This window comes from Phaseolus vulgaris, chromosome 11 (assembly GCF_000499845.2).
Source record: "Phaseolus vulgaris cultivar G19833 chromosome 11, P. vulgaris v2.0, whole genome shotgun sequence".
Lineage (NCBI taxonomy): Eukaryota > Viridiplantae > Streptophyta > Magnoliopsida > Fabales > Fabaceae > Phaseolus > Phaseolus vulgaris.
The window spans coordinates 7,451,566-7,463,430 of record NC_023749.2 but is presented as its reverse complement, the minus strand read 5'-3'; the positions used below and the strand labels follow the sequence as shown (position 1 = coordinate 7,463,430).

Below are 11,865 nucleotides of genomic sequence, written 5' to 3'. Positions count from 1 at the left end.
GTACTAAAACTATTACTGATGTGTTATATGTACCTAACATAGACCAAAGAGTGTTGGTCAGTTGCTACAAAAAGGCTTCAAGGTGTTTTTTTGAAGATAACCACTGTTTGATCAAGGATGCTACAGGACAAGATTTGTTCAAGGTACAAATGAGAGGCAAAAGTTTCTCATTAGATATATTTCAGGAGGAGCCGTTTGATCAAGGACTTCTCAAGATGCAAAAATCTGAAATAGAAGACGATCCACCAATTAAAGGCAATCGATTACTCTCTGACATGTATCATAGATGTAACGTTGCAATATGTGAACATGTGGATCACAAAGAAGCTGCAGATCACAAAGAACCTGTTGATCACAAAGAAGTTATCAATGACCCAAAGGCGGAAAAGGCAATGGAGGAAGAGGTATATATGATTGAGAAGAACAAAACTCGGGAGCTTGTTGACATACCTCAAGATAGAAAGGTACATCAAATGGATGTCAAGTCAACATTCCTAAATGGATTTCTTGAAGAGAAAATTTCTGTTGAGCAACCTAAAGGTCTCATTGTGGAAGGAAAAGAAGACAAATGTTATCTTATCATCTTAGGCTTTGACAAAAGTCTTTTAGAATCTACACCTTATGTCAAATCAAAAGGTGTTGAATGGAGATTAAGCAAAGCGAGGATGAAAAAAATAAAAATTGCAGATTTGTCTACCAAGCCACTTCCAGCCAACAAGTTTGAGTTCTCAAGACAGAAGATTGGAATTTGCAGTTCAAAAAATCAAGGAGGAGTGTTGGAAATTTTGTTTTTTTAACTGTTTGTTATTCTGTTTTAATTGTTGATTTAATATTTCTAGGTAACTGCTCATAAAATTAGTTAAGAGTTTGTTACTGCAATTACTATAAATGTAATTGTTAGCAAAGATAATAAAATATCTTCCTCTGAATTATTCTAAAAAAACCAACAAATATGAGTAAAAAGTGAAGCAATCATGTAAGCTTGTGCATGTTGGAACAGGTATATGCATAACTTATACCCTAGGTATATAGCATCTCAATTTTCCATTATTTCACAAAAGAGAGAAAGCATTACCACACTTTTCTAGAAGACTAAGAAAAAATGGGCCCTCTCAAAACGTATTTTGGTTCCTAAGAATCATCCATGCAGCATATGTCTTGCGTTTCTGTGCAGTGCTACGAATCCTGCATTGTACTTATTTTGCACTAAATAGAAAGTGGTGCTATGTATGGTGAATAATACACGGCTTTCAAATGTAAACATTGGTTAGGGTATTTGTGAACAATAAGTTGGTAATATACTAATATGAGTGTCATCATGAATTTTTCAATCAAGAGTTAACAGTGTTAACAACATAGGGTGTGTTTTCCAATTCTATAAGCACCAGAGAATTAATATGCCACACTTTCAAACATTGAGGAACAATTGCACATTGCATAACTTTAAAGGGTTAATGTGTTTTTTTCCCTGTTGATAATTAATTCCAACACACTTTTCTGATGAGGGTGGAAAAGAAAAGGGAAGCATTTTCTTAGGGGAAAAAAATGAAAGCACATACCAAAGCTAACTCGTATCACCATATTCGATCAATTTCCTAGTTTCACACCATGTTCTTAATTCTTTGCTCGTGACCTTCATTCAAATAATTTCGCATCAAAGGCTTTCTTAAAAAATGACTAGTCTTTTGATTAGCAACAAAATAGACCCCATTTTCCATCAACATGCTCCACAAGCGACTCCATGTGCATGGATTGGTCTAACTCGTATAAGTTCTCAATTTGATGAAAGAGATGCATGCCTTATCCGAAAAGGCAACCTTTGGACGAGCATTTTATTCCTCTGAATAAGGACAGAATGAGAACTTGACTTCAATTATTTCCATTCATGAACTTCACTTTAACCCAACTCCCTACAAAACATATTTGCCAGCCTTTAATCTATTAATATATTAATCACTCCTTTGGTGGTGGTAAAAAGTGAAGATGGACATTTCTTATTTTTCTGTGACGCAAACCAAACCAGTACAAATTAAAGTGACAATGAGAGTTGATTGAAAATTAGAAAGCTATTCAAAAAGTGTTTGTATATTCAAAGAAGCAGGGTAAAAGTGTTAACACTGCTCCCCTCCACCAAAGAAAATTTAGTTGATGCAATACACTTATAAATGAAGGTTGGACCAATGATTTCTCTACCAACAATCTTTGAGTAGTATATATTTAACTTACATTTATTTAATAAACAACTGCTTTTGATGGTTTCCCACATCAAAGGATGTGATATGGATGATGGCAATTGTTTACCCAACACAATGCCAAATATCTTATCTGAGTTGTGAAGGGAGGAATAAGCAGAATCCTCATAACTGGTTGCTGATTGATTAACATGGTCAAAGAATTTGACTGGTTGTAACAAAATGAGTGAGGCAGAAAGGGGTAATTTTATACCCTGACCTTAAGTTTTTGTGAGACCAATATGCCAATTTGGTCATGGGGTTATACATATGCGTCAAGTTTTTATTGGCACTAGAGAATGGTGATGGTCCTGGTCCTTCCCATTAGGACTATGTGACCACAACAACCCCATAATTTTCTCCACAAACAATGGCTCCGGGAGGATACCACGTGCTTGTTCCTATCTATATCCTCTCAATAGAGCAAAACAACATTGGTGTCAGCGAAGTACACATTCACTGTTATTTCCTCTCTATTCATCAAGCTCTCAATTCATCAACATCTATTATTGCACGGATGAATTGACGAAACTGAAACCCTCCAAACTTCCATATTTTTAATTAATCCATCACCAAAAGCTAGTGGATTGACCAAAACAAATGAACTTTGAGTATGAGAGGAAATCAACCAAGGGCTCTGTAGCTTGTAAGAAACAAATGTACATGTTGCTCCACTGTAATTTCCAAACCCTGTTTGATGTGATGTTTCCTTTTGGAAAGCATTATTAATATTCTTACCAACTGGGGGTCTTCACTCTTCAATTCACAGTAACAAACGAAGCAAATAGATATTTTAAAGTAATTGATTGTTGTGCCATCCGTTCACAGTATAATATAAATAGTTATACCCACATATGTGTATAGTTGCATCCTTTTAGCAACCAAATTCAAGCATAGAAGAAGCATTAGAAAGACAAAGGAGTCTACAAGAATAGGGACAGCAAGGCTTTGTCTCTACAAACAACAGGAACAAAGGGAGTAATTTTTTTTATGTCCAATCTAAATGATAAAAAAGAATGGATGTTTCCTAGGCATGCATCAGGTTTGTCTAGTAAGGGGAGGTGGTTGAGGGCACATACATCACAAAGTGGAAGATGGATATCATGTGATTGGTAGCTTAAATGTAAACCTTGTCTCGGTGTAAGGGTATAAGAATACACTTATTTTATGGTCTACACGTTACAATCTACGGGCACCACATGATGTACACATGTATTGGCAAATAACACCACCACACATATTCTGTGTGTTTGTGTGTTTTTGAGAGTTAGATGTCTTATCTCTTGAGCTTTTACAGAGAGTCAAGGAGCTAGGTAATGGGAGTTGGTGAGTGGACACGTTAGTTGGATACCAAAATGAAGAGAATGTGAAAAAAAAAGTAGTTGATTAAAAGTCAACCCCGATTTAAGATACCTATGCTTTAGCTAAAACACTAGAACTGGTCGTGTCAAAGCAAGAACTGTGTAGGGGGAAAGAGTATCACGGGCCATTCTTAAACAGCAAATGTCAATGTGGATGGATACAACTAGTTAAGGATTAACTCTTGTTTTATCCATGAACTGGTTGAATTTTTCACAAAATTACTAAAATCTAATGCTAAAGGATTTAGATACTGTGGTTTAGGAACTGAAAACACCCCATCATATCCGTCCACAAAATTGGAGATTACTCAATGCAATGCTGGGCCAGCTTCCCCTATCTTAACAATATCTAGCCACTACACTGGATATACATCAAATAGAAGATATTTTTTGGGTTAAAATGAAATGAAATTGATATCAGAGATATTTTTTTAAAACTCGAGTAACCTATGGCTTTATCTATTAACAATGAAAAGTATATAGATGTTCACAATAAAAAAGAAACATGCTTTAATATTTTATGTGATCAACATTCAACAAAAGAAAAGGTTTCACCTTAGAATGGAGTAGTTATGCATTTCTGATCTATAAACACTCTTACAGTGTTAATGTATCATCATACATCTGGTCATTGCTGACATTTATGACTAGCTTTCTTCACCCCAAACTATCTCTACCAAACATTTTCCATCGCTATAAAAAGGTCCTATATGTACCATTGTACTAAACTTTGCCATTAGCTCTGATTTCCCACGTGGATATTACGAATAGAAACAACCAAGATACTAGAACTTCCACGTATTTCATTTTTCTACCTCTACTTTTGCTTATATATATAAATATATAATCTTGGTAAGTCTTAAGATGTTATAATATATACTGTAAGAGGAAAAACTGTCTAAGCAAATAGCATCCATCACCACACAACAAATATCAAACCAACCCTTTCAAACTGTATTGTAGAACATCAAAACAGAGAGATCAATTTCACCGTCCAGTATAGTGTTCCCTTTCCAAATATTCAATTTGGTGAAACAAAAACACACAATGATCTTGAAATAGGACCACGGTTGTGTTTCTTTTTTTTTTCTTTTTTATATATTTTTATCTGGTACAGGGGACCATAGTAAAGTAGAAAACAAACACACACGTTTGTGGATCAAGTTTTCCCCTACGTACAACTTGGGAGGAGTCATCATCATCGTCATCGTTCATGATGTGATAATGGTTCCACAATAGAATGCACCCTCCCTTATGCCTCTTCTACCCTTATATAAAGCCACGCACCAGCACTTCCATCAATTAACCGTTCATCCATCCAAATTCTCAACTCAAGCCTTGGGGTGATGATAGAGAAGACACAGTGTGAGAAAAAAGGAAACATGGAAGGTGAAGGAACTGAGATGAAACAAGAATCCAGGTTCAAGAGGATTTGTGTGTTCTGTGGAAGTAGCCCTGGGAACAAAAGTAGCTATCAGGATGCTGCTATTGAGCTTGCGAAAGAGTTGGTAACGTCTCATGCTTCTTCTGCTAACACATGTTTCTGCTAATTTGAAACTCTGCTTCCTAATGCCAACCTTGTTTTGTTCAAGGAAATTGAACTTGGCATATGTTGTTTTTGGTTCATCCTTTCGTTTTTGTCGGTCTTGGTTTCTTTTAAATGTTCAATTAAACCTTTGTTTGCTGTTTCTTGATACCCCACATGGTTTCTTCGTCCACATTTCAACTACATAAACCCCTCAAGAAAAGTAAGGCGAAAAAATTCTTTTTTTTTTCCATAAAAGAGAGAGAGAATTCATTTTAAGTTTCTTGGTTTTTTCATGGATATTTTGTAGTATGGTCTATACAGAGTTTAAGCAAATACCTTTCGTAGTTTCAGAGTTATTGCTATTGGTGGGAGAGTTTAACAAAAGAGTACCATTGTTGAATTCTTAACTTAATTCACTAATATGGGCACTTTTTTTGAATCATGAAAAGGTGTCAAGAAATATTGATCTGGTTTATGGAGGAGGCAGCATTGGTTTGATGGGGTTGGTTTCGCAGGCTGTTTATGATGGAGGTCGCCATGTAATTGGGTGAGAATAATCTTGGTTGTGATTTATCAATGTTGGTGGTGGTGTTATGTTGTTGGATTGTATGATATGTTGTTAATTTCAACTATTTCATGTCATGATATTGTCTGCAGGGTTATTCCCAAGACACTCATGCCAAGAGAGGTAATGTTAAGATGTTTTGGAGGCACTTCATCAATCATGATTGCAAATAAAAAGAAAATGACCAAATATCTACACAGAGGGACACACAGAACGAGAGACAGAGAGAATTATCTACATACCCTTTACCTTTCCACCACAATATGCTTTTCTTGTTCCAATCCTACCTATCCTCTTTAGACAAAGTGTTAATACTGTTTATAAAAATGATTTCCAATAACAGCTTTTATAACATGATCTTTTGATAAATGATAGATAAATTGACAGTGTACAGAATTTTTACATGATCATATATAATAACTATTTATGTGGTCAGTCAGTGTACTAAAATGAAACCTTTAAACGAAGTTCTGAATTTCTCTCCTTTTTATAAAACAAGTTATACAAAATTAATGTAGATGTAAGATCTCTTAGGCTTTAGTGATTTTGCACCTTACTTTTGTTATCACAGTGTATGGATTTTGCACTTTGTCTTTTGTGGTGATTCTTTTAGGTTTTAAGGTGGGAGTTATGCTTGCTTTCCACGTTGTTTTGGTTTCACATTTGAGTCTTTTTCTAAAAACTTATCTATCAATACACCTGGCAACCTGGGGTCATTCCTTCTGAGCCATTTTGTCCCTCTCTCTCCAAGTTCCATGTACCCTCCTTAGATTCTTGTGGCAACCCTTATTTGATCTCCATTTTCTTATCATTGGTCAGTAACTTTTTCCACCTTTCTTCGTTTGGTCTATTGTTTGATTTATCTCCCAAGGGAAAATGTCGAGCTATACGATTCCCACTTGAGCCCACTTCTGCAGTACTCATCATTACCCCTCTTCCATTCCTGTCCATGCATTCACTCACACACAAAAACCTCTTTATGGTTTCAGTGATAATTTGGATCCATTTGCGGTTGTGACTTTTTGCAGATCACTGGAGAGACAGTGGGGGAAGTGATGGCAGTAGCAGACATGCATCAAAGAAAAGCAGAGATGGCTCGCCACTCTGATGCCTTTATTGCCTTACCCGGTTCGTACAACCTACTATGCTTCCACCATATTCCCTCTTAAACTCACATCTCATTAACCATCAATCCAAGATTACACACTCTAACTTCTATCACATAAACCAAAAACTACCTCATTTCAATCATCATCATTTCTAAGACTAATCATAATTTCAAAAGGAAAAAGCAAGTGATACGCACTGTACAAACTGTTCTTTTTTTGTATGAATGTAAGGTTTTTTAGTACACACTACTTTGTTCATGATGTTACATGTCGATCTTTTTTATGAATGTAAGGTTTTTTAATACACACTACTTTCTTTATGATGTTACGTGTCAATGAATATGTACCTATGACATGTCAACTGCAAATCATTATGTGATAGAATGTCAGGACTTTAAAATTCATCCACAGATGGTTTATAGACATGTTTGGGACAAAATCCACATGATCTATGAGAGATTGTTCAACCTGTGTGATGCAGATGCACCACTTTATTTATCTAATACATCAATAAAATTGTTGATGGGATCTAAGTTTAAGGACATACATTACACTGTAGAATCCTCCATCACCAGTTTTTTTTCTTCTGTTTAAATTATGTTTTTTTACATAGAGTTATGCTATTTTCATGCCCAACATTGTTTTCTTGTTTGAATTTAGTTATACTTTATATAAGATCTATTAATATTCTAAAATAAAGATTTCACTAAAAAAACATTAAAAAATAAAGTAATTAAAAAAAAGTGAGATTTACTTAAATTTATTTATCTAATAACAAAATATATATTATACGCTAAAAAAATAATTTATTAAGAATAATAATGTAGTACAGTGATAACATTTTTTTCTTAAAATTATGATTATTTCTTATGTATGTCTTAAATTGAGAGATTAACAAGCTAAAATTTTAAAAGGAAACGGGACAGATTTCCAAAGGGAAATTGCTTCCTGCACCCTCCCAATTTAAACTTGCACGTCCAAGATTTCGAAAAGACTATTTTACCCTTCTTTAAAGTGACTTCCTACTTACCTCTTCTAGAAATTTTTCTGGAACTGAAATACATTCCAGAAAATATTTTTTAGAAAACATTTCTAGAATAAACTTTCTAAAATGTATATATTACCTTCCAAAATACGTGTCTTTCAGAATGAGTTTTTTTAGAATAAGTTTTTTTGAAACAAATTTCCTATATTTTGAAAAGCTTGTTTTAAAATTTTTATTTTTTTTCTTCTTCTAAGTGTAATATGAGCTAATCTGATGGTCGTGGTGGTGATAAAGGTGGTGGGGTGCGTGAGGAAGGAGTGGACAGGGTATTTTGGTCATTCACCCAATTGTCGGTGCAGGTTTAAAAATGAGCGTGCAGAAATTAGTTCTCTTTCCAGAGATTACTCACAGGCCCAAGAAAACAAAAACAAGGGCCACATTGTTTCTTTCCCTTTTAATGATTCAATAAAAGAATGTAAGAGGGGTCATTCAGTGGATCGTTATTTGAGTCCAAGCGAAGTGTCTGTATCCGTAACCAAATACAATTAAGAAAAAGATTTTATTCACACAAAAAATAAAATACATATAATTGACAAACCATTATAATAATATAATAATATTTAATTTAAAAAATAAATCAAATATAATTAAAATATTAATTTATTTGTTTGTCTCTAGGGAAAAACAACAACAATGGCCAAGAAAACAATCAACTAAAATAAATTGCATAGAAGATTATCTTTTGTGTATGTATGAACATTTTAAAATGTGGCATGTTGAGAAATAGATAGAAAAATGAATTAACAATAATGTGTCTTGTTTGTGAGTGAAGGTGGCTATGGGACACTTGAGGAGGTTCTTGAGGTCATAACTTGGGCTCAGCTTGGCATCCATGATAAACCAGTAAGGACCCTTTTTAATCTTGAAAGATTTAGAAAGAGAAAGATAATTTCTTAACGAAGTTGATGATGGTTTTGGAAGGTGGGGTTGCTGAATGTAGATGGATACTACAATTCCTTGTTGTCTTTCATTGACAAAGCTGTGGAGGAAGGCTTCATCAGCCCCAAAGCTCGCCACATAATTGTATCCTCCCCATCATCCAAAGAGCTTGTCAAAAAGATGGAGGTAACTGCAATCTCTCTTTTTAGTTTCATAGTTTTTGTTGATTTTAAAGTAGTGCAGAGACTATGTTTGTGGAAGAATATGATGTTTTGTTTTAGATGAAGTGAAATGATTTTGTGTTTGATGGTTATAGGAGTATTTTCCACAACATGAAAGAGTTGCCTCTAAGCTGAGCTGGGAAACTGAGCAGATAGAATACTCCTCAAGTTGTGAGATGTCTAGGTGATTGATTAGAGGATTATGGAAGAATGTCTAGAGACAGTTGTTAGTTTAATGGTTTATGAGAGTACTATTGTTATGGCCAGAATTGTTTCATGCTATTATTGCAACTACCTGTTAGTGTAAACTACAGAACTGACTTCTATGTACCTGTCAACCCTAACTATCTGCTCAATGTCAATTCTGGTTTTCAGGAATCCTAAGATTTTTGTTTTTTTTATGCCCTTTTTACCTCTCCATTATGCACTAAAGTATTTTTAAAATTCAATGATATATTAACAACTTTGCACCAAGTACGAAATTACAAGCGAAACGAAAATAATTTTATCAAAACGTCTATACATTGTTAAAGTGAGTGTTGATATTTTAACAGCTTTTGAAAAGAAAAATAATTTTATTAAAATCTCTGTATATTATTAAAGATAGTACTTATATATTGACAACTTTATATCAAATGATATCAATGATACATCAAATTACAATGATATCATGATATGTTGATAACTCTACGTCAAATTGAAATTTTTTTTTTAACATTTTACTACTAAAACTTCTTTCTTTCCTTAGAGGGAACCATCTGAATAGCCTAGCTATACTTACTTTTTCACATCAAATCTTGGAACATAATATTTCTGAAAATTTGATTTTTAAGGCTATAAATTCATACAGTGGAACTGTTCTCTGTTTTATTTGAGCTGTCAAACAAGAATTGAGTTTGAGAATATTTGACTTTTATTGAGCAAAATTCACTTAATTTCAACCATAATCATCACTCTCAAAGTTAGACAATTAGACAGGTATACAGAGGACCAAACTAAATAGATGTTTTTTTTTAATTAGAGGAAAAAAACTATTTAAATCTAAGTGTATAATTATGTTCATTTAGTCAATAAGGTGTGTCAAGTTTTAAAATTTAAATATAAATTTGAAAATTAAATTTAAATTAGCAATTATTACGGAGTGGACTTTAAGCCTAACTCAACCCCATAAAACCAGCTCATAGGGTTGAGGTTTATAAAACCAGCTCATAGGGTTGAGGTTTGCACCCACTTATATACAATAAAAGACTCTAATCTCTTGACGATGTGGGATCTCCAACAGCAATATTGATTGAATTCTAGTTTATCTTAAATGAATTTCTTCAAACTCATATAGTGTATCAAGATTTCAGATTTAAAATCCAACTCAGATTTAAATTAATATCAAATACACTGTCAAACAATAGTATTTAGATAAATAAAATAAGATTTCATATTAAATGAAGAAAAAATCACGTTATTTCGTAAAAAAATTAATGTAAATTTATTTAAACTAAAATTAATGTAATTCGTACATTTAAAAACATTACTTGAGTTGAATATATGATATAACACCCAACATAAAAAAAAGAGAGTTTATAATAATACCACATTATAAAATGCAACAAGAGAAATGGCTACAACCTTGTATATGAAGGTGTTGTTGCTTGCCATGCAAGAAGAAGTATTCACAGCGTTAGAGATTAAAACAAAAAAGATGAAAAAAGTGAAAACCTTCAACTAAATTAAAGTTTTTCAATATTGGTTAATGTAGTACAAAGATATCACATTAATTTAAGAAAACTAATGTAGTATCATTACATTATATTGGAATAATCAATTTAATTTCTTTTTCATATATCAGTTATTCATATAATTGATGTTGTTCCTGCTAGGAAGATGAGACCTAGAGAACTATTAATTGGCTTCGTTTTTCTCCTCGGTAGTCAGCTCAAACTTCAGTTTGTTCCTTTTCGCCTTAGTACTACTCCTTCCGATCTCAATCGTTTTATTCAGGTGAATGCCGAATGGGGGTACCTGCAGAAGACACTTCGACAGGTACTCCGACGCTCAATTCAGCAAAGAGTACTTGACACTCGGTTGTCAGAGTATATTAGTAATGACGTACCTTGTTTTTGGAATGTGCGCTATTTATATTATTTTAATGAACTTACCTTATTGGGTCGATTTAGTGGAGTGGATTGTACTTAGGGACGTATTACCTAATTTTTCATGATGGTTTAGCTTTGTTGACCTTGATTTGAGCGTTAATGGGCTGGATGTGTCGGTCGGCCCGTACGGACGTGCTGGACTCGGTCGGCTTGGTCGTAAAAACCGATGTGTGGTATTGACCGTTCAGTCTATACTAGTACAAATGTGAAATAATAGGCAAATGCTTCCTACACCCAATCATTTTTAACCTGCACCCAACATATTTTTTTTAATTTCCAAAAATGCCTTTTATTTCGGAAATAAAAATCAGGAATTGAAAATAATATATTCTGGAAAAATAAATTTGGAAGTGATTATTGAGTTTCGAAAATAAAAATCCAGAAACAAAAATTAAAATTCTATTTCGGATAAAAAAATCCAGAATTAAAAATAATACATTCCGAAGAAAAAAAATCTGGAAAAGAGATTATTGTGTTTCGGAAATGAAAATCCGGAAACAAAAATGAAAAACCCATTTCGAATAAAAAAAATCCATAATATAAAATTTCGTTACGGAAAAAAAATCCAAAACGCATATTTCGGAAATTTTTTTTAGGACAATTTCGTCTTTTCTGCTGGAATCGGGTGCAGTGATATGGTGCAGGAAGCAATTGCCGAAATAATATTATATATATTATTAAATGTAAATATTTCTATATATTACATTGAGTTATATAATAAATTGATGGAAATTCCAAAAACATAGTTTTTGTTTTTACAAATGTTAATTGATGTA

The 11,865-nt window shown here is 33.4% G+C and overlaps 1 protein-coding gene across 1 annotated transcript; it reads left to right on the top strand.

Moving 5' to 3' along the window:
- The first annotated feature begins 4,477 nt into the window (after positions 1 to 4,477).
- On the top strand, positions 4,478 to 9,317 carry LOC137821438 (cytokinin riboside 5'-monophosphate phosphoribohydrolase LOG1). Its single transcript, XM_068626033.1, has 7 exons — positions 4,478 to 5,100; positions 5,570 to 5,667; positions 5,778 to 5,808; positions 6,714 to 6,813; positions 8,612 to 8,682; positions 8,761 to 8,904; positions 9,035 to 9,317. Exons 1-7 carry the CDS (start codon positions 4,939 to 4,941, stop codon positions 9,125 to 9,127), a joined length of 699 nt encoding a protein of 232 aa, XP_068482134.1. The 5' UTR covers positions 4,478 to 4,938; the 3' UTR covers positions 9,128 to 9,317.
- The last annotated feature ends 2,548 nt before the right edge of the window (positions 9,318 to 11,865 follow it).